The sequence below is a fragment of the Pseudopodoces humilis genome, chromosome 15 (genome assembly GCF_049639895.1).
Source record: "Pseudopodoces humilis isolate 2021_Gansu_Grassland_sample_001 chromosome 15, ASM4963989v1, whole genome shotgun sequence".
NCBI classification, from domain to species: domain Eukaryota; kingdom Metazoa; phylum Chordata; class Aves; order Passeriformes; family Paridae; genus Pseudopodoces; species Pseudopodoces humilis.
The window spans coordinates 6798776-6817991 of NC_142214.1; the positions used below are offsets into that span (position 1 = coordinate 6798776).

General features: G+C 41.7%; 1 protein-coding gene and 1 non-coding gene across 4 annotated transcripts; both read left to right on the forward strand.

Annotated features, from left to right (window-relative positions):
• Window positions 1-1218: 1218 nt before the first annotated feature.
• On the forward strand, window positions 1219-11302 carry PABIR2 (PABIR family member 2). 3 transcript variants are annotated; one of them, XM_005526173.3, is made up of 10 exons: window positions 1219-1364; window positions 1693-1771; window positions 3049-3105; window positions 3473-3516; window positions 3597-3651; window positions 3877-3978; window positions 5244-5332; window positions 5861-5925; window positions 8190-8286; window positions 9309-11302. In XM_005526173.3, the coding sequence occupies exons 1-10, from the start codon at window positions 1249-1251 to the stop codon at window positions 9457-9459; spliced, it is 855 nt and encodes a 284-aa protein (XP_005526230.2). In that variant the 5' UTR covers window positions 1219-1248; the 3' UTR covers window positions 9460-11302. The 3 variants fall into 3 exon arrangements, with proteins under 3 accessions (XP_005526230.2, XP_014110857.2, XP_005526227.2); XM_014255382.2 differs by having other exon boundaries at window positions 1231-1364; window positions 5834-5925; XM_005526170.3 differs by having other exon boundaries at window positions 1231-1364; window positions 5864-5925.
• Window positions 9087-9230, forward strand: LOC148183061 (small nucleolar RNA U109). The gene has a single exon (XR_015773918.1). It is a non-coding gene; the product is annotated as a small nucleolar RNA U109 (small nucleolar RNA).
• Window positions 11303-19216: the final 7914 nt, after the last annotated feature.

Here is a 19216-nt window from a genome sequence, read left to right on the forward strand (position 1 = left end):
CTGATAAGGCATAGAGTCACTTAACGTATTAAAATGAAATATGCTCAAGTCAGTCTTGATTAACAAAAAATGCAAGGAGGTACCATAATAAATATTTCGGTACAGAAGCAAGAATTCTAATCAGTTACCTAGAAGCATCTACCTTCAGTAATTTTAAATTAAGAAAGTAATTAATGTAGCCATGTTCCCAACAAAGGTAGTTGAAATGTTGAAAAATCCTAACTTTTCTATCTTAACAGTTTCAACACCTAGCACTCTGGCAAAAGAACTGCTTTATCCCAGGAGAAAATGAAGATTTTTTAAAATTTGGTGCTGGGAAAGACCCTGAAGCCCCCTGCATGTAAGAGACAAATACGTATGATGCAACTGTTATTGCAGAAAAATAATCTAAAATAAGCACAAACTTTGATGCTTTGATCACTTGCAGTGGGTTTGCCCAGGTCGGTCCCAAACCTAAATACAGTCAAGAACTAGGATCACATCTCATAAGGAATGTTACGCCAGGTTTCTGAAAGCTGAGCAAGACTCTCGTTGCAATCAAAGCCCTCGTGCTTCAGCAGCTAGGAAAAGCTGGGGAGAACACTGGGAAAGCCTGCGGGACTTAGGTCGGAGAGGGTCTAATCTTGAGGAAGGTTGTAAAACCTCTTCCCCACTAAAACGGGTGCCGGGTTTGTGGCCGCGGTGGGACTCGAACCGGGATCTTGACCCAGGCCGCGCTCCCGGCCGCGCCCCCTCGGCGCGCGCGTCCTAGCGACCGTTGCAGCGTTTCAAACACACACACGCTCCCGCCACAGCCAATCAGCGCGTGCACCGCCCCGGGGGCTGTCGGGAGCTCTCCCGCCTCCGAAGCAGTGCCGGGGTGTGGAGCCACCGCGCATGCGCCGTGCGAGGCGGGCGGTGCTGCCTGCGCCCCGATTCCCGCGCACGCGCAGTGCGCGGCGGCGGGCGCGGAGCGCGGTCGGCACCGAGGGAAGCGCCGGGAGCAGCGGGAGTGCTTCCACCGCCACCGCGGGCAGCGGCACCGGCAGCAGCCGCTGGAGGAATTGGCAGCCCCCGGGCCGCCCCCGGGATGCGGCGCCGCTGCGGCCGCCCCCCCCGCCGGGCCCGGCCCGCCCCCGGGCTGAGCCCGCGGCGCCGCCCGCGGGGCCTGTAGGGCCGGGGCAGCGGCGGCCCGAGGAGCCGCGGCGGCCGCCGGCAGGGTATGGGCCCGGCGGCGGGGCGGGAGGACCCGGAGCCGCCGCCGCCGCGATGGCTCAGGAGAAGATGGAGCGGGACCTGGAGCTGCCGCCGGGGAGCGCCGCGACCCCGGGCGACGGCGGCGGCCTGAGGCGGTCGAACAGCGCCCCGCTCATCCACGGGCTCAGGTGAGGGGCCCGGGAGCTCGGCTCATCGAGCCCTGGGGTCGCCTCTGCCCGCCGGCATCGCCGCGGGCCTCGGCCAGGCCCGGCGCTCCCTCAGCGGCCTGTGGATCGTGTCCCTTGTCCCGCGGGGCCGGCGCCGCCAGTGCCCGCTTGTCCCCCCTCGGCTCACGGAAGGTGCTCGTCGCTCTTCCAGCGATAGCAGTGCTGCTGTTCAAATAAAATAATGTTTTCAGCCCTCTGGAGACTGCAGTGCATGTCACGGCACTGTGGAGCTTTGAGCAAAGATCACCCAAAAAAGCTGTTCACAAAACTTTGTTTTCCCCCCCTGCAGTGACAGCTCCCAGGTGTTTCAGCCTTACGTGTTGCGGACTCGCAGGAACAGCACAACAGTTATGAGCCGTCATGGAATGGTGAGGAATCTTAAGCATGTCATGTTTACACACAACGAGGAATAGTTGGAGTAAAGAAATGAAGTTAAACTTGATTTATATTTGCACTAAGTGTCCTAGCAAGCTTCCAAGCAGCAGAATAAGCATTTTTTCACCTCTAACTACAACCTATAATGAAATAATGCTGGTATGTTGACTGTGTGTCCCCAAGAAGACGAGTAGTTGACATTATATGCGACTCCTCATATTAAGTCCAGTTTTAAAGTTAGTTAAAACCTTCTGTCAGAATTAAAAGTCTCGAAAGGGTGTTTTACTTTGTTGTGAAAATGGATGAGGGAGTCACAATTCTTAGTTGACCTGTTTGACATAGTACTCTTTTTTTGCAAAGTCAGAACACTAGACCTCAGAAAATCACTGAAAGAATAGGAATTTATTTGTTGCTCTCTGTTTTAAGTCTCGTAGTAGTGTACACTACTGCAGTTGTTTAACTTCTCAGAGATGTTGCATTTCTTTTTTTCTACCCCCTCCTTGTCAGGTGAGAGATTTATGTGCTCCTTCCACTGAAATTTTTCTGTCTTGACTGAGTGAAGATTAAATATTGCTTTTCTCAAAACCTTAAAGTCCCAACATAAGTTTCCTTTGTGCCTTCTGTTCAGGAAAGGTGGCAGGGATTTTTAATTCAAAGTCTTCTTTTGTGAGATTTCTTAAGAATCCAGAATTTTGGAGCTCGTCAGTAGGTGTAGCATTGGACACACAACTATTCTGAGTGGGAACTGTTGGCCCATTTATACGTGATGTTAAAGTTCCAGAGGAGTTAGATGCATAAAATTACACACAACTGAAAAATTGCATAAATGAGTCTTTAGGGAATGTCGTTCAAGACTGACTTGAAGCACTGAGATTTCTCCTTTAAAATAGCCCACTGGTTGAGTAAGGTGTCCTACGGGAGTTTGTAATATCCTGGGCAGTGGGGAATTGTGTAACAATCACAGTTTCATTTGTAGTATCTCCCTTGTCTTAAGTGGCATCTGTAGCTATTTCTGTACTTGAGATGCTGAGCAGTATCTGCCTGCAAGTCAGATCCCTGCCACTTGCTGAGTGATACAAGGAATTTGTAAGTGGTAAAACAAGTCTTTTCTCTTGAAGGTCAGTGTTTGCTTTTTTGCAATATTGTTTGTCATCCACATGTAGTTGTGCAGCTCATTTTGAACTCCCTAAGAATGTAGTCGATGGTAAATAGTGTGTATGCAGGCAGTTGTGTGTGATTTAATCATTGTGGCTGTCACTTTTTTTCCTAGTTCTTGTCATCATCTCCTATTCGTATTCCTAGCAGCCGACTTCATCAGATCAGAAGGGTAAGTAGTTTTTATCTGTGTGTTCAGTAACAGAATGAAAAATGCTATATGATACTGAAGTACTTGCAAAGTTTCTTTCCTATTGAGTTTTTCAAGTACTAAAGAAAATGGAGTATTTCTTGAGACTTAATTTCAACAAGGAAGTGGCCTTGCAAGGCTTATTGTTGTGTTTAAGCTACCTTGCATTTTAGAAGTATTTAACTTAAGAGAAGCACTGAGACGGACTGGTGGCTGTCCTGTCTTTCTGTAGTGGTTCTGCTGTTCATATTTCAATCCTGATGGCAAATAATGGAATCACAAGTATTATTTAAAGTATCTGTGATGAATCAAATGTTATGGGAAAACTTAGGATGTTTATCTCTTGCAGGAAGAAGGAGTGGATTTAATGAACAGAGAGGCAGCACATGAAAGGTGAGTGTTACTGAAAGAAGGTGATAAAATACCCAGAGTTATCCTCTTTGTAGCTACTGATGGGGTTTTTTGTATTCTAGGGAAGTGCAGACAGCAATGCAGATAAGCCAGTCATGGGAGGAAAGCTTGAGCCTGGTAATCTTTTTATAGATGTTTCCTATTTAATTCTACTTTTACACTCAAATGACAAATTTAAGGGAAAGAGAGGAATTAACTGTGAAACTAATTTAAGAAGAATTTAAGCTCATCTGCTTTAGCTACTTTGTGCATTTGACCAATGACTTTCCATTAGAAGGTTGTGCCTTGGATTTCAAGGTAATGTCCTGTGCCAGTGTTAAGTCTAAAACCTTGTATTCACAGAGCGACAATGACTTGGACAAGTCTGAGAAATCTTTTTCCCCAAAGAGAGTAGACTTCATTCCAGTTTCACCTGCACCTTCACCTACAAGAGGAATAGGAAAGGTAGGATAAGTGAATTACTAAGCTGAGACAGTATTTCAGAATTCTAGACCAAGCTGAACTATCAAGATGTGTAAATTCACAAATTGTTCCATAGTTTAAAAAAATTCTGAACAACACAACCAAACAAGCACCAAAAAAGCCAAATGCATATTTTGTTGGTTTCTTAGTATCAAATGGTTGCCATCTGGGAGCCTGCAAAGTTTAAGGATGTTTTCAGTTTCTGCTGTTTTCAGTTTCTTTCAGTGCGGTATTTGAGTGGGTTGGGGTTCTGCTTCTAGGGAAGCTGGAAGAGGTCAGGAAAGTAGTCGTGGCCAGGATCTCCAGGTGCAGAAGTGGGGGGATTTTGGGGAAGAAGCTGCAAAGTTGGACTGCAATTCTGTGTGGTGAGAGATAAAAATGTGTCCATCAGTTATGGAAAGGATGGCACAGATGCACTCTGAAGTAGGACTTGGGTGTGTTGAACTCGTATTGAAAACTGGATGCCACAGAAAGGTGGATGTTAGATAAACTACTTTACCAGTGAGGACTGGAAAACTGAAATGTAGCACAGAGAAACTGGCACCTGGGTTTAAAGATGGGCTGCTTGACCTTGTTTGCACCCTCTTGTGTGATTCTGCTTTCGTACAAAAAAGGAGCAATCTGTGTGCTCCTACCAGATTGGTGCATGTAACAGCCACGTATGAGTGCTGGGTAATGTGTTCCTGGGAAAACACTGATGGTGGCAGCTGCTCCTGTACCTTTGGAATTCTGACTATAAATCACTAGCAGATAACTTAACAGAAAGGTTTTTATGTTTTACTAGAAGTGTTCATACGCTAAGCTCAAATTAGCTGCAGAATCACAGAGCTAAATATCCTATTTTTTATCCTATTTTTTTTTTTCCTATCCTATACTCTGGAATATCGTTAGTTTTCAAGTCAGTTGTATTTTGAGTAAACTCTGACTACTGTACTGCTGTTTTTAAATGTAACAAAGAACAGAAGCAATTCTTTTCTTTAGAGAAAGTGTCTAGTTCAATTTTACTTCTTTCATGGGTTTCAATTTTAGCTTAATCTGAGCAGAATTGCATGGGCCAGTATGTTTTTGTAAATTAAGTTCTAATACTTTTAAGATTATATTTGATAATCTGCATAATCTGTTGCTAGCTTTTCTTTAAGAATAAAAGGGGAATAGAAGAGGGGATGTTTGTTTTGAGGGTGTAGTGTAACATCTGAGTATTTTAAAAGAAATTCTGGACTATCTTCATTTGAACTTTCTTCCTGCAGCAATGTTTTTCACCATCATTGCAAATGTTTGTGAGCAGTAATGGATTACCTCCAAGTCCTATTCCCAGTCCAACAAGGCGGTTCTGCAAGTAAGTCATGAGTGTCTGTTGTGCTAACATTGGAATTTAAGCCAGAGATTAATTAAAGTTGATGTTAAGGCATTAAAAGAGACTTCAGTTTTACAACTGCTGAAGCATTGCCACATAAAAATGCTCTGAAAGTTCAACCTTTACCTATGGTAGCTTTATGTGTGTGCTCTTATAGAGCATGTGTCAGCTTTACACTAGACATGGTAACTTGAGGGGAAGTTCTCAGGTATTTCAAATTAACTTTGTCAGCAGATGAGTTTTATATAAATGCACCACAACATTTAGAAAAAAATATAAATGAGGATGTGATTCCCTCAGGGAAGGAGAAAACCTTAGAAAATTCACAACTTTGTGTGGCAGATAATCTGCTCTAATAGGCAGCCCTTATTTGTTATCTATGTATTTAGATTCCACAAGAATTCGAGTTGTGCAGGAATAGTTTTGAAGAATGCTTCATATGCTGTGGTTGTGTTGATTTGATGCAAATTGGAACCTTTACAGGCCTGACTCTCAGTATCCTCTCTTCAGCAGGAGGAGTCAAAGTCCAATCAACTGTATCAGGCCCAGTGTTCTTGGCCCCATTAAAAGAAAAGGTGGGTGTATTTACCTTACCAGATGTTTTAACATGGATGTAGTTTTCTAGCTGGATACTTTTTTTTTGTTATTTTGTAAGTATAATGCACTTGTATCCAGAGTGAACTGGAATTTGCCAGGCATAACTCAAAAATACAATGTAAAGTAGCTATTCTAAAACACAGGAATGAAAAATTTAAAAAAAAAAAACAGCTCCTGCTTGACAGAGGCAATCTTTATTATACATCAAATTAAATGTCAGCTTACAAATGTTCATAACATTCCTACAAGTAGCACTGAACAGTGCACACCCTTCAGATCATCTTAGGAATGTTGCTTATCATGCAGTATCTTCTAAACTTAGTACTGAATGTTTGTTTTCACTCTTAAAGTTGAGAAGGTGAGTGTTTAGAGAAATGGAATAGATCAGTGCCCTTTCCTCCTGAAAGGGGTAAATGCATTCTTTCCTGGAACTGTTCCATGTTAGAGATTTTCAAGTAACATCCCCAAACAAATTTCTACAATAGAACTATGAGAATGAGATATTCTTCTAGTGTGCCTTTAGCTGTGCTTATCCTTTTTTTTTTTAACTTAGGCATTCTTAACTGCACCACAAACATCCTTTTATTGTACAAGACTTACATTTAGGCTTTGAGAAAAGTTACTCTTTGTTGTTTGGCTTTTTTTTTCAGTACTGCTTGTCCTGTCAGATAAAGAACATTGTCTAACTGATACTGATTTGACAGAGAAGAGAGACAAGTTTTCTCATAGATTTCAGTTCTGTCTTGGATTTTATTTTCTATGAATTTTAGAGGCATGAAAACTGAACAAAAGTTTATTAAGCTAAATGATCAGTGAATAATAAATATCCACACTTACACTTCACACAAATTGTAGAAGCAGTGTAGGTAGAGAGACAGGCCTTTCCTCACCAAATCCATGTACTTCTGTGGAGCATCTTAAAGTGGAGATATGAGTTTTCCTTTTCTTGCTTGAAATATCAAGGAGTTTTCAAAATGCTGCTTAATTTTGAAACCTCTTATCTATTGAAATGAACTTACTTTCTTTTCCTAAATATGTGGTCCTGTCTTTTTCTGAATTTTAGCAGTAGTTTTATAATAGGAGAAGGAAAGCCATTAACTGAAGAAATTTTCACCGCCATAGGGAATTAATACTGGTGGACTCTGCAATGTGTTGTAGCAGTGCAGATTTGTCTCTGTCAAATTTTGGGGGCAAAAATGTTACCTAAGTTGGTGTTTCATTCATATTTCTGCAAGACTAAGTATCTTATAAATGTTTTTTACCCATTCCTAGAAGCAATTATTTCTTGCCTTAAGAGAGGAATGTATCTCTGTGGGCTGAAGGAAATGAAAACTTTGGAAGTTACCAGTCTTGTATAAAATGTAGCAGTGTGATTATGTTCCAGAATGTATAGACTGGTTTGCTATAATGCTTAACCTCTGTCAGTTTTTCAAACTGAATCTACAACTACTGCAAAGTGTAGGTAAAAGCTGGAAAAATTATTACTATTTCATGCTTTTTTCCTTTCCAAAGTAAAAATGAAAATATACTGTGAGAGGGTTTTCTTTTTTTTTAAATTTATTTTCAAGTTCATAATATTTTCAAATGTCTGTTGTAGAGCAGCTATTAGTGAGCCAGCTCATTCTCATGGCAGATTATACTAAACAGATTACATTCATTCTCCCCATCATATTTAATGTCTTAATTTCTGTAGATGGTTATAGGTACAAAGACAATCTGATCGACAATGAGTAAGTGGAAATACTTCCACATGACAAATTTATTCAGTTCAGCTTTCCTGTTAAAGTGTACCCATGCATCAGAATTTGGTGTATAGGGGAGGGTGAAACTAAACCCAGCCATAATTCTTATTTTCATAATCACTAACAATTTTAAACTTCTTATTTTGACTTATGTCAGTTACCTCATCTCAGCTGTTTATTTAACACTAAGTCATGGTAATTTGTTTGCTTTAGATTATTTTGTCTGATTACAGTACAAGTAGAAAGTTTTATGTCTTTGATTTCATTGTAGCCTCTCAGATACTGCTGAAGTTTTAGCTAAGGATGGACTGAATGGTCTAACAACAGCTATCATCAAAATAATGTCATAGGCAGGTGCTTGGTTGGCTGAATTAGAGAACTTGTGTTACAAATGCAACCTTGGAGTGTTGTAGGTCAAACCTCTCTTTTACAGCAGACAAATTTTAAATAGATATTCCAGAAACTCAAGTGAGTTTGATTATTTGCATTGTTTTCTTTAGGTGAAATGGAAACTGAAAGTCAGCCAAAGAGACTTTTCCAAGGAACAACCAACATGCTTTCTCCAGATGTTACACATCTGTCAGATCTCAGTTCATGGTAAAATATTTCATGTGCCCTGAAATGCCAAAACAGGGAATGTGCATTTATTACAGGCTTTCTAGTTTTCTTTTCCAGGAAAAAAGTAGTTTGTGTGCATCTTGTGGATGTGTATTAGTGGGAGCTGTCCTGTGACAACTGTCCTTCTCCTCTGATCAATTCTTCCTGAACAGACTTGAGCCTAGATTTTGTGCATCAAAGCTTTCATGCTGAATATAATTGTTACAAAGCCCTGTTAATTCATAAGCAAAGTTACTTTGCTTCATCATTGCAATATGTTGTAGGCATTGGTAATACAGTGTCTGTGGCACTTCACTGAATACTTAGAAAATGTGTGTGGGTACTTAATTGTTCTTGTTCCCAAGTTCATGACTTTTAGAGTTAAGTTATCTTTCTTTGTTACAGTCATAAAATACCAAAGGTTTTTTTTGTGTTGAGTCAGATACTAAGTATTCAAAAATACCAGCTGTTATTACTGTAATTTCAGTTTACCTACAGACTTGAAACTGCCTAGATGTTTTTTTCCATGCTGCTTCCCCCTAAATTGCAAAAGCATCAATTTATGTGTGCTCTGGGATCTTGTATCTAGACTTACAAAATCCAAACACAGGAATTCTGTGAGAAAAATAGGTTTCAATCTTGCTTTGAGTAATGCCGAGCATACCAGCTAACTAATGACATCTTTGGTGCATTGCTGATTAATTTATTATTTTTCTTTTACTATAAGCTTTAAGGGTTTTGTACTTATTTTTTTATCACCTCCTTTCTACGTCTGATTAAAACCAGCTTCATAATTTATTCTGCATGTTAAAAAAACACAATAATTCTGCTCTTCATTCCCGTGAGGAGCATGAATATCTCTAACATGCTACAGAAAACAAGGAGTTTTCAGGGCTGCCAGTCTTGCAGTAAAGACTGAGTGGTAGTATAGGTCTCCTACAAGTCCTGTCCGAAGGGGAACACGTCAGCTTTGTTCAGAGCCTCGTGCCCCTGCACTGAAGGACCTTTTTCCCTTTCCCCAGCTTGTCCTCGGATATTCTGGATGGGAGTAGCAGCAGTGTTGGCTCTTCCTCTGATTCCCTGACTAAAGGCAGCATCACCACGGAGTCTCCAGTGACATGCTCCAACTCCTGCTCCTCATTCATTCTGATGGATGACTTCTCACCCAAGTGACTTTACCAAGTCCTGAGTCAGTGTCCGGCTGTGCTGTCCCCTTCCTGTACACTCGTACAGAGAAATGAACTCTGATCCTTGAACCATTCATATGAGGTTTATTAAAAGGAAAAATTGTTGTTACTGTAATCCTTGGCTACTTTCCAGTGATTTTTTTTTTTTTTAATTTATCCATTTAATGGACATTGTAGACCATATTAATGTCTGGTTTTGCGAATTTATTTTTTAGACAAGATGTCTGCTGATATTATACTAACTTTTGCTTTCAGGAACTTGCATACACTTTATGATTCCAGAAATAGGTATCTACCTATTAGTGTTGCAATTTTTAGGAATGTACTTCTATCATTATCATGGTCACTATGTCTAGGGAAATAACTTGGTTTGGAAGGATTTGAAAATACTAATTTATTCTCTGGCACTTCTACTATTGAGTAAAGTTATTCTTGCTTTTGTTGGGTTTTTTTTTTTTTTTCAGTCACTAGCCTCAAATTCCTTTATGGAAGGGAGAAAAAAAATATTTTATTTTCTTAGTGCTGCTAGTCATTTTTATGAATTCATTTACAGAAGACAACATTGGGTGTGGAAATCTCACTCTATTACATTAAACTAAAAACCCCACAGCAAAATAACTAATGACTGTCACTTTTGCCATCAGTGAAGAAATAATGATACTCTAGAAACATGATTAAATTAGCTGCATAGTTCTCTTCCCAGAACATTTGTCTTACAGTTTGTATTAAATAAGGTCATTATTCAGCAAGATTTGGCCAGGAAAAATTAATCCACACCTCGATTGAAGACATACAGTGCAGATAAGTTAATTAAACTACTGTGTAGGAGAACCATGTACGGCACCATCGATGTCTCCTGTGGCATTGAGGTCATAAGTATTTTTGTGCCTTAGGGGACATTGTTACAAAATTATGGAATGTAAACCAGAGGGGTGGGTGGGGAAAGTCCTTTGTGTACAGCTTGTTTATAGAGTGCTTACCCAAGTCTGTCGGCGGTGCTGCTTCCCTTAGTGTTCCTTTCCGAGGTGTGGAGGTGCTGGGGGCAGTCCCAGCTCCGAGGGGCAGCCAAGGTGAGACCTTTTGCAGCTGCTCTGGGCAGAGTTTGTCCCTTTGTTGGTCAAGAGCAGAGCAAACAGCTCAGCATACGTTTGATTCCAAAGGAAAGGCTTTGGATTGGATATGAGCTCTGCAGATTGCTTGGTGAAGGAGTTTTCTTTGAGCTATGAATAGTCTTGATACAGTACCTTGGTCAGTCTGAGGTAGGAACAGATATTTTACTTTTTAAAGACTATAACGGGGCAAAATAAATCCGTTTGTAATCTACTGTGTTATGCTATTTATTATTTATAACTCTGTAAAAAGTCTGTGGTGATGAATTATAGTATTTTTTTATGATTGAATAAGTTTTTTATGTTCAGTAATTGCTGGCTGGTTTGTATTTAATACGCAACATTGTCTGCCAGAATCATAAGCTTCCATTTTTGAATGTTTGTAACATAAATGCTTTTGTTACTTAAAAGTACAATTTGTGATCTTTCTGAAAGAAAATAGCACTGAATTTAAAGTAAGATTATGTGCTTTAGATGTGAGCACAATCTCTGGCAATACTGTCTGGCTAAAAGGGGAGGGGGAGAACCATAGTTTTTTTCTGTTCTGAAGAAGCCGTTGGGTATCCAGAAGACATGTACATACCAGATTATTTTTAAAAGTGTTTCCATTAAATTGTAAGAAGTACCAGAATGGGCCAATAGTGGCACTATTATTTGTATGATCATTTCCACCCGTGGAGCATTAGTTCCCCACTTCAAATAAATGTGCATATTGTAAAATATTGTCCACTGGTGCCATTTTTAAATGAGCTCTACAGTATTGAATGTTAATTTTGTTTGTATATGCACAGTGCTATTTCTTGAATTTTTGATGTCTTAAGTTGCTTAATTATTTTTTTATTCATGTCTGTATCTTCTCTACCTTCTTGGTGTTTAAAGAAGGCTGCTTTTCCATTTGCAAAATATTGATAAACAGTCTGTGATAAAATCCAACCCTGTTACCTGTGCCCCAGTTCCCTTCTACTGTGCTTTTACTGTACTGTGATTTAGAAACCTGAACGAGGGGTGGCAGGAGGGGGAAACCTACTGCATGCTTTCTTAAACCTGAGAAGAGCATAGCTATTGCTTAATTTTGGCTGATTTACCTGTACAATTGATGTATTCCAGATTCGTTTGTTAGTGGAGAGTCCTATCTGAGTGCTGGCCTCTGTAAACATTCGAATGTAAGCTGCATAAAGCAAGCGCACAAATAGTCACTCTTGTTACAGCAGTTTTTTGTAGTGTTCTGGCTATTCCCCACTCTTGGAAGGTCTTGTAAAAGACATTGCTCTTTTATAAAATATATACATAATGCACACACTCGCTGTGTCTGTTGTTTCAGAACGAATGGTTGTCACTGTGTAATAGGCCCGAGGTAGGCCCAGGTTGTCTTTCACACTCCTAACACAAGTTGTTCATTTTGAAACAAAGTTTTCTAATATGCTGCTCATTAATACTTGCACTTAACTGCAGTTGAGTTGCCACTGCTTGGAGGGTTCATTGATACTGTAGTATACCCTGACTAAAACTGACTACAAGGTGCATTTCTGGATTTCTTACCCACCTGGTCTGAGGGAATTAGACACCAGTTGGGAGAGAAGGCCAGCTGGTGCTGGTAGTCAGCTTTAAAGTATAACTGTTGACATTTAACAACTGTTTTTTATGACTTCACTAGACTTAATTATGCTGAATTGCCATGATGAGTGTCTGAGAATTCCTGTCTTTCACCCACTTCCTTCTTTTTATAAGGGATCATTAGTGCATATCTGTCGTTGAGAATCACAATGATGAGTTACCTTTAATGTTTTAATAGTTGAGAACCAAGTTAGAATACCTGTGTAATTCAAACAGCATTTTAGATGGAGTATTCTTAATATGTTAATTAGCACAGCATTACAGCAGTGGTCCTTTGTACAGCTCATGGACCAGCACTGCCCTTAGATCATATCCAGAGCACGCTGAATCCTCATTTCATGGGCTTAAAATGCTGGAAGGATTTTACCAATGGTTTAGAAAAATGTGTGTGTCAGCTGTGCAACTCTGTATGTTTTGATAATATCAAGTGTTCTGCATCAGGAAATGGATCACAGTGTGCATGTTTCATTCTCCTTCATTGAATTTCAAATTGGGGGATCATGGGCCCAAAAGCCAGTATTTAAGAGGCTGTTTTTCTGACTGTATGTGATTAAATACTTTCTCCTACAATGCAAGTAATTAAACTGTCAGTGGGTGAGGATGTAAATCTGAGTCCTGCAGACTTTATTGGAAAACTCATTCTTGAAAGGCTCGAGGAACTCTATACTACATAAAAACACTAAAGCAGGATTTTGTTTTAAAATTATTTTGTAGGTCATGATGAAAATAGAGAACTCATTTTAACAACTCAAAATGCTAAAAACGTTTTAAATGCAAGGGTTTAGCTTGGCATATTTCTCCAGGCAGGTCCACACTGGGGGCTGTTTGCAGAAGTGAACTTGAGCAGGCTCAAGCAGATTTGGAACTGAGGTTCTGGTGCACAAACACAATAGACTGGCCCAGGGAAATAAGTTTTTGCAAATATTCACATTCTTATCTGTAGACAGTGCTAATACATTTTGTGACAACAAAGATGAGAACTTGTTTTTCCTGGAAGGAATTTCACTGGCATATAATTTTCTTGGTAACTTCATAATAAAAAAAGCTTTGCATTAATATGAGTTCAAGAATTTAATGAAGTCATAGGCCTGTTGCATTTGCTTTTTTGAAGTAAAGGCCAAGGAATATTTTTGGAGCTATACAAACTGCCCCTTGTATTCCAAGTCTCTTACATGAATGGCAGCTGTCCATAGTAGATGGAAAGGAACTTTTCCTATCATTGTGTATTTTAGTTGCTCTTGAGGCTTGTTAAATATAATCCTTGGCAAATTCAGTGTAAGATGGGTCACTGGAGGTACCAGAAGACCCAGTGAGACGGAAGTAGTGACTTGTTCCCGTAACTATAAATTAAGAGTTTTAGCCTTGAGTTAATCTTACCCAGCTAATTTTCTAAGGAAAAATGCATTTTTCAGACAACTGAGACTTTTCATGAGGGTCTGCCCTGTTCAGACTTGGAGGAAAAGGCTCCTTGTGGGCAAGTCTAGGGCTGTTCAGCTTAATCCACTTCAAAAAGAGGGGGCCATGCTTGCCCATCAGAACTGGAGTAACATTGTCTCAGTTCCAGCTGGTTTTGGGGAGGGCAGGGATCTGGTGTATAGGTTTCCTTAAGGGCTGGTTATCTGATTCCCAAAGGTCCCAGCAAGGACCTTTGTCATCACGGTAGAATCAGAAGTAGATTGTTTTTAGGGCAAATCTGTTTTCTGAGGGAGCAATTGTTGCTGCAGAGCTGGTTTAAGGGTGACAGTTGGGGTTTGCTTCCTGCTGCAGGGACAGGGCTGCTGTTCCTGTAAGTGCAAAGGCACAAAGCCCTGTAAAGTGTCCCTGCACCTCAAGGCTATCCCTTTATCCCTTTAGAGTGGACTGGGCACTTGGTGGAAGTCTCTTGTTTCAATCCAAACCCTTTTTGCATTCAAGCTGCTTTTTATTACTTGCTCTTAGATCTTAAAGCCTTTTGGTTTGAGTCTTGCCTCCGATTAGTGTGCCAGGGCCAGCATTTTCTTTTTAAACCTGAAGAAATTTGGTTTGTTGTTCTTGCATTATAGAACTTGGAGATGGGGAGGAAGTGGATTCTTGCTATTAACAAAGAATGCATGTTACCTTGGATGATCACAAAAGATTGTAGGGGTTTAAAAGAAATGAGACTTGAAAACACAGAACAAAGAAATGCCTATTTTTAGTGAACCATTTTGGCTGGTTTGATACCAGGCTCCTTCTCTAAACACAGGCAATAATCTTTTGAGCATATTTTTAGTAGCAGCAACAAAACCCGATGTGCTTCCACCTCTAAAGTCTTCTTACTGTAAAGTAAGAATTTATTACTGAAAGACCACAAGTTTTGTTCATCTCTAACCAACCAGGCCAGATCTCTCTTGGTCTCAGCCTAAGTTTGCAGTAGCAAACTGTGATTCATTAGGCCAGTTAGTGACACCAAGCTGTCAATTCCTGTCTGTCCAAAAAGCATCATCTTACACCATTGTTCTTCCTTAGCTTATTTCTGAGGGCCATAAAATTTTATTACCTTTTATACAAACACAGTTATGATTTACTCTTGATTACTACAGGTTGCCTATCTTACTGAGTAGCTGTGGTAAAATTTCTGGTGGACTCTTGCCTGTCTCTCATCTTGGGGTATAAGAGTTTGGTATTTTTGGTTATTTTTCAGATAATGCAATGTCTTCTGGAAGAATTTCCATTGTGATTTGATTCTGAAAGGTGTTTGGATACAGTTTATGCCAAAGTAAGTCCTATTTGACAACATGAGTTAAATGAATCTTGGAGACAATGACATGAGATTTTTTTTCAGAAGATGAGTAGCTTAACCCCTGCATTACCTAAGGAAACCTATTGCATTCTGCCACCACTTTTGAAAGTTGAGTAAATTGGCAGAAGCTCCCAGCTATTATTTGTGTTTGGATAGTTTAGAACACAGATTACGAAAACCCTATTGTGCTAGAACAAAAATATTTTCCTTCCTCCAAATAATTTGCAATTTAAATTTGTCATGAGAACTGTAGTTGTTTATCAATGCAATGTGTGCTCGACTATTTTTCCAGTATGCAAAAGTTAGGGTTTGTGATAGACAAGTAAGAAGCAGGTGGTATTAAAAACTGTGAGCCCATGTAAAATAAAGAATGTAATGGAAGTTAACTAATCCAGCATCTAAATATAAAAGCTGGATCTGTTCTCTGACAAAGCTCTACAAGCCCCTAAAATTTTGGAAAAATTCAGCTACTGCCATGAACTTAACAGCCCTTTCTCAACCCTAGTTAATGTCAACACATCCCTATCTATGAGCAGGACCTCCAAGAATTTGGAAGAAAAATGAATGTGAAAAGGGGGAGCTAGAATAAAAATGTCTCTGTGCATATGATGTATGAGTACTGGTTTGAAAAATGTTACAAGGTACAGTGAATTGGGACAAATGTGCTTTGAATAAGAGTTGAGGATGTGCTATGTAGAGTACGTGTAACATCTTGTTCGTGTGCAAGAACAGACTGTGAAAGAAACAGCTTTGTGTGGGAGAAGCAACATCAAAGCCCCTGAAAGAACTAGTGCTGTAATAGGAAACATTTGCCTTTGAGGACTCCTTTTGCTTCTGGTCACTTCTTATTTTTTTTTTCCTCTTTTTTTCCCCTCCTGTATTAAAACACAGCAGCTGAGCAATGAAAAGAGAAGGGATAGGGTGAGCTGGGTGGGCAACAAGGAGGGATATGGAGGGCCAGCTGAATTTGTATGGGATTTCACATCTCCCCTCCCACCCCCTTCACACGGAGTTTGCATCAGCCTTGAAGGCTGTGCTTGTGTTTGTTGGACAACCAAAGCAAGGCTGGAAGCTCAGCCCGGTGTCCTTAGCTGAAAAGTTAGCACACCTTTTTGGATTGTCAGCTTCTGTCAAACGTGTCCTAGATGTGGGGCAAAACTCTTCCTGGGGGCAGAGTGGGAATGAGAGGGGAATTAAGGGTGTGGGAGCGGGACAAAAGTGCCCCAGAAGCTTTGGGCACCGTGGGAGAGCAGGAGTGAGCTGCTGGGACAAGGGACTGTGGATAACTCCCCGTAAGTGATGAGGGAATGTCACAGGAAGGACGTGGCCTGGCAGCAGGCTGGGGCACACGCTCCGTGTGGGGAGCGCCACGGTTTCCCTGCAGGGCCGGGGCTCTCCTTGCTGCCCGCTGAGGGAGAAAGGCTGAATGCAGGCAGCAGCCTGCCCCAGCCACATCCCCAGCCTGCACCTCTCTGGGGGTTGTTTTGGGGAAGCAGCAGAGCCTTTTCAGCCTTGCTTTACATCAGCAACAAAGATCATGGAGCACGAAGGGCTCGGAGCGAGCCCCAGCGCCAGCGAGCAGCGCATCCCTGGCTGTGCCGGGAGCTCGGGAGCAGCTGGGGAGGTTTGTGGGGATGTGGATGGCCACGGGATGGCGTCTCGTGGCTTGCAAAGCGCAGGACGGTGCTTGGTGAGCAGCGGTAACAGTGCCTGAAGTGCTCTGACCTGCACTGACCCTGCAGCTTCTGCTGCTAGAAACTTCTAATGGTTTTTTTTTTCCCTTTTCGCTTACAAAGTAACCTCTTCCTTTCAAAGTCAACACTGACTTACCAGAGTGAGGGTTTGCACTTCTTAGTGCTACTAACCTTGAAGCTGATTTAAAAAAAGGTTCTCTGTGTCTGTAAGGATAACACAACCATGTGCTAGACGGGACTTGGATCAAATTTACTGACAACCTGAAATGAATGAATAGGCCCTGCTCACAGCAAGAGAGCTTTCCTAGGAGTGCATTGCACATTGGCTGTTTTCCCAGCCCCATGGAGCCTTTCAGGAGCCTGCTGTGGCACGTTTTGGTTGGATTTAGGGGATTGCAGTGTACAAGCCGGGGTTTTTCCCAAGTGCTGATGCTGCGGTGTTCCCATCAGACCGCACACAGGAAGCATCTTCATGTTATTTCTCTGAGTGGGCACACACAGCCCCAGGTCTTGGAGAATGTACAGCAGCTTCAGCTCTGTAACCTGCAGCACACAGGGAATGTCTGCCTGCATGGAGAGAGCCCTGCTCTGGTGCCCTGTCCAGGTGAGTGCTCAGGTAGGGCTGGCCAGAACAGGTCTCGGTGTCTGCTGCTGCTTTTGACAGAGCTTTGCTTATTTACTGAAAACCAAGGTGTGAAACGGGGCAGCACCAGCTCTGGGCTGTGTGTGAGAGCTGCCTGCAGGGTCACGGTGTGGGCTGGGATGGTCCAGAGCTGCCCTCCAGCTCTGTGCTCTTACCCAGTCTGGAAAGGAGCTGGGGGAATGATCGTCCCAAAGGGCTTTGGGAACTCTCCACAACAAGTGCTGTGCTGAGGCTGAGTAATATCAGCACTGCTGCTGCTGGGAATTCTGGTTTGGCCCCTGGATCAGTGACTGGCCTTGTTGTGCCTGTGCTGCACGTAGTTTTGACTGGAGCTGGGAGCGGTTTCTCTGCTCTTTCATAGTTTGCCTTCTCCTTCGCACGTCTCCAGCAGGAAGTGCAGATTCAGCAGGCATTGTATGCCTCAGCAGCCTGCCAGCTGCCTTGCTGAAGCTAATTCACAATTCAAGTCAGTCCTGATAAGTTTGCAAACAATGTGCAGTGATTTCTGAGCTAGATAGCAGCTGAGCCGAACTCCTCCACTTCCAGCCTGTCAGTTGGACAAAGCTCTGCATTTACCTTGTGAAGCTTATGGATCAAACCAGGCCTCAATATTTTGTGCTTCTGTGATGTTTCATAAACTTCTTATTTGTTTAGGAGTAGCTTTGAGTGTCATCATCATTACTGAAACCCTCGAGTGTGTGGAGACACAGAGAGGGCATATGGTTAGTGTTGGTTGAATATGAGTTAGAAATTGAACCCAGGGCTTCTGTCTTGCAGTTTAGTTCTTTGATCACTGGATAATTGTGTTACCCCTTTATAACATGCTGGAATAGCCTGGGAATTTCACTGGGAATAACTCCAGTGAAAACAAGAGCAACGTTTTTTTCTTCAGCTAACCTCATGTGGCAGCCACTGGAAGTGTGCTCTGAGGAACTGGCCCAGAGGAAGCAACTCTGCACTCGTGGCTCATCAGCCCTGGCAGGAAACAGCAGGTCAAAGTTAGAAGGAACTTACTCAAAAGCTAATGAGTGAGTGGTGCAGCAAGCACTGCAAGAAAGCAGGGCTTGACTGTCAGTGGAGGATCTTGGGGTTCTCTGTCTTTACTCCACTTTCTCTCTTCTTGTTCACTTCTGTTTAACCAGAGATGCCAAGGGGATGATCCCTCAGATGAGAATTTGTAGGTGAGACTGTGCCCTCTCCTGATCTGAGCACAACTCCCTCTGGAAAATGGGGCTGGTGCAGGAAACACACTGTTTAATCTTCCTCAGTATGTTTTTATAAATAAAATTAAATCCTCATGACTCTGTATCTCAGCTTGGCAGATACTCTTTTTTTTCAGACATGTGTAAGGTCAGTAGTCACAAATGCAGCAGCCTAGAACTGCAGGGTTTGATCATTCTCTGCAAAAATTGGTGCAATACAGTGGCAGAAACAGGAATGTATATCGCTCCTGCCAGATGACAGCAGAGTTTTTTACTAGGTAGGCTTTGGGAAGCCCTTCTTGGTGCACTTTCCAAAGGGCATGAGGTCATATCACAAGCAGACCTACATTTTGGAGTGTATTTGTCTCTGTGCCATGAGTTGGGTTGGAGTTTTTTTCACTCTTCCTTTAGTATTGGAATTGAAAATTCAAGTTGGAGAAATGTGAAAGCAGTTGGGCCTAATCCATTCCTGTTGTTACTCCTTTTGTTTTCACTGGAGTTACTCCAAGGCTGAATTCAGTTTATGATGAACAACTTGTTCTCCAAAGCTGGAACTTAGGGGAGAAGGTTTTAGGGATGATCACGCAACTCTGGGGCTCCTTCTCAGACAGCTGAAGCTCCCACAAGAGGGATGATATTTGGTGAGTTCAGATTATTGAATTTAGTACAGCATTTCTAGTAATAAACCCTCTAGTCATAATAAGACATTATTATCCCTTA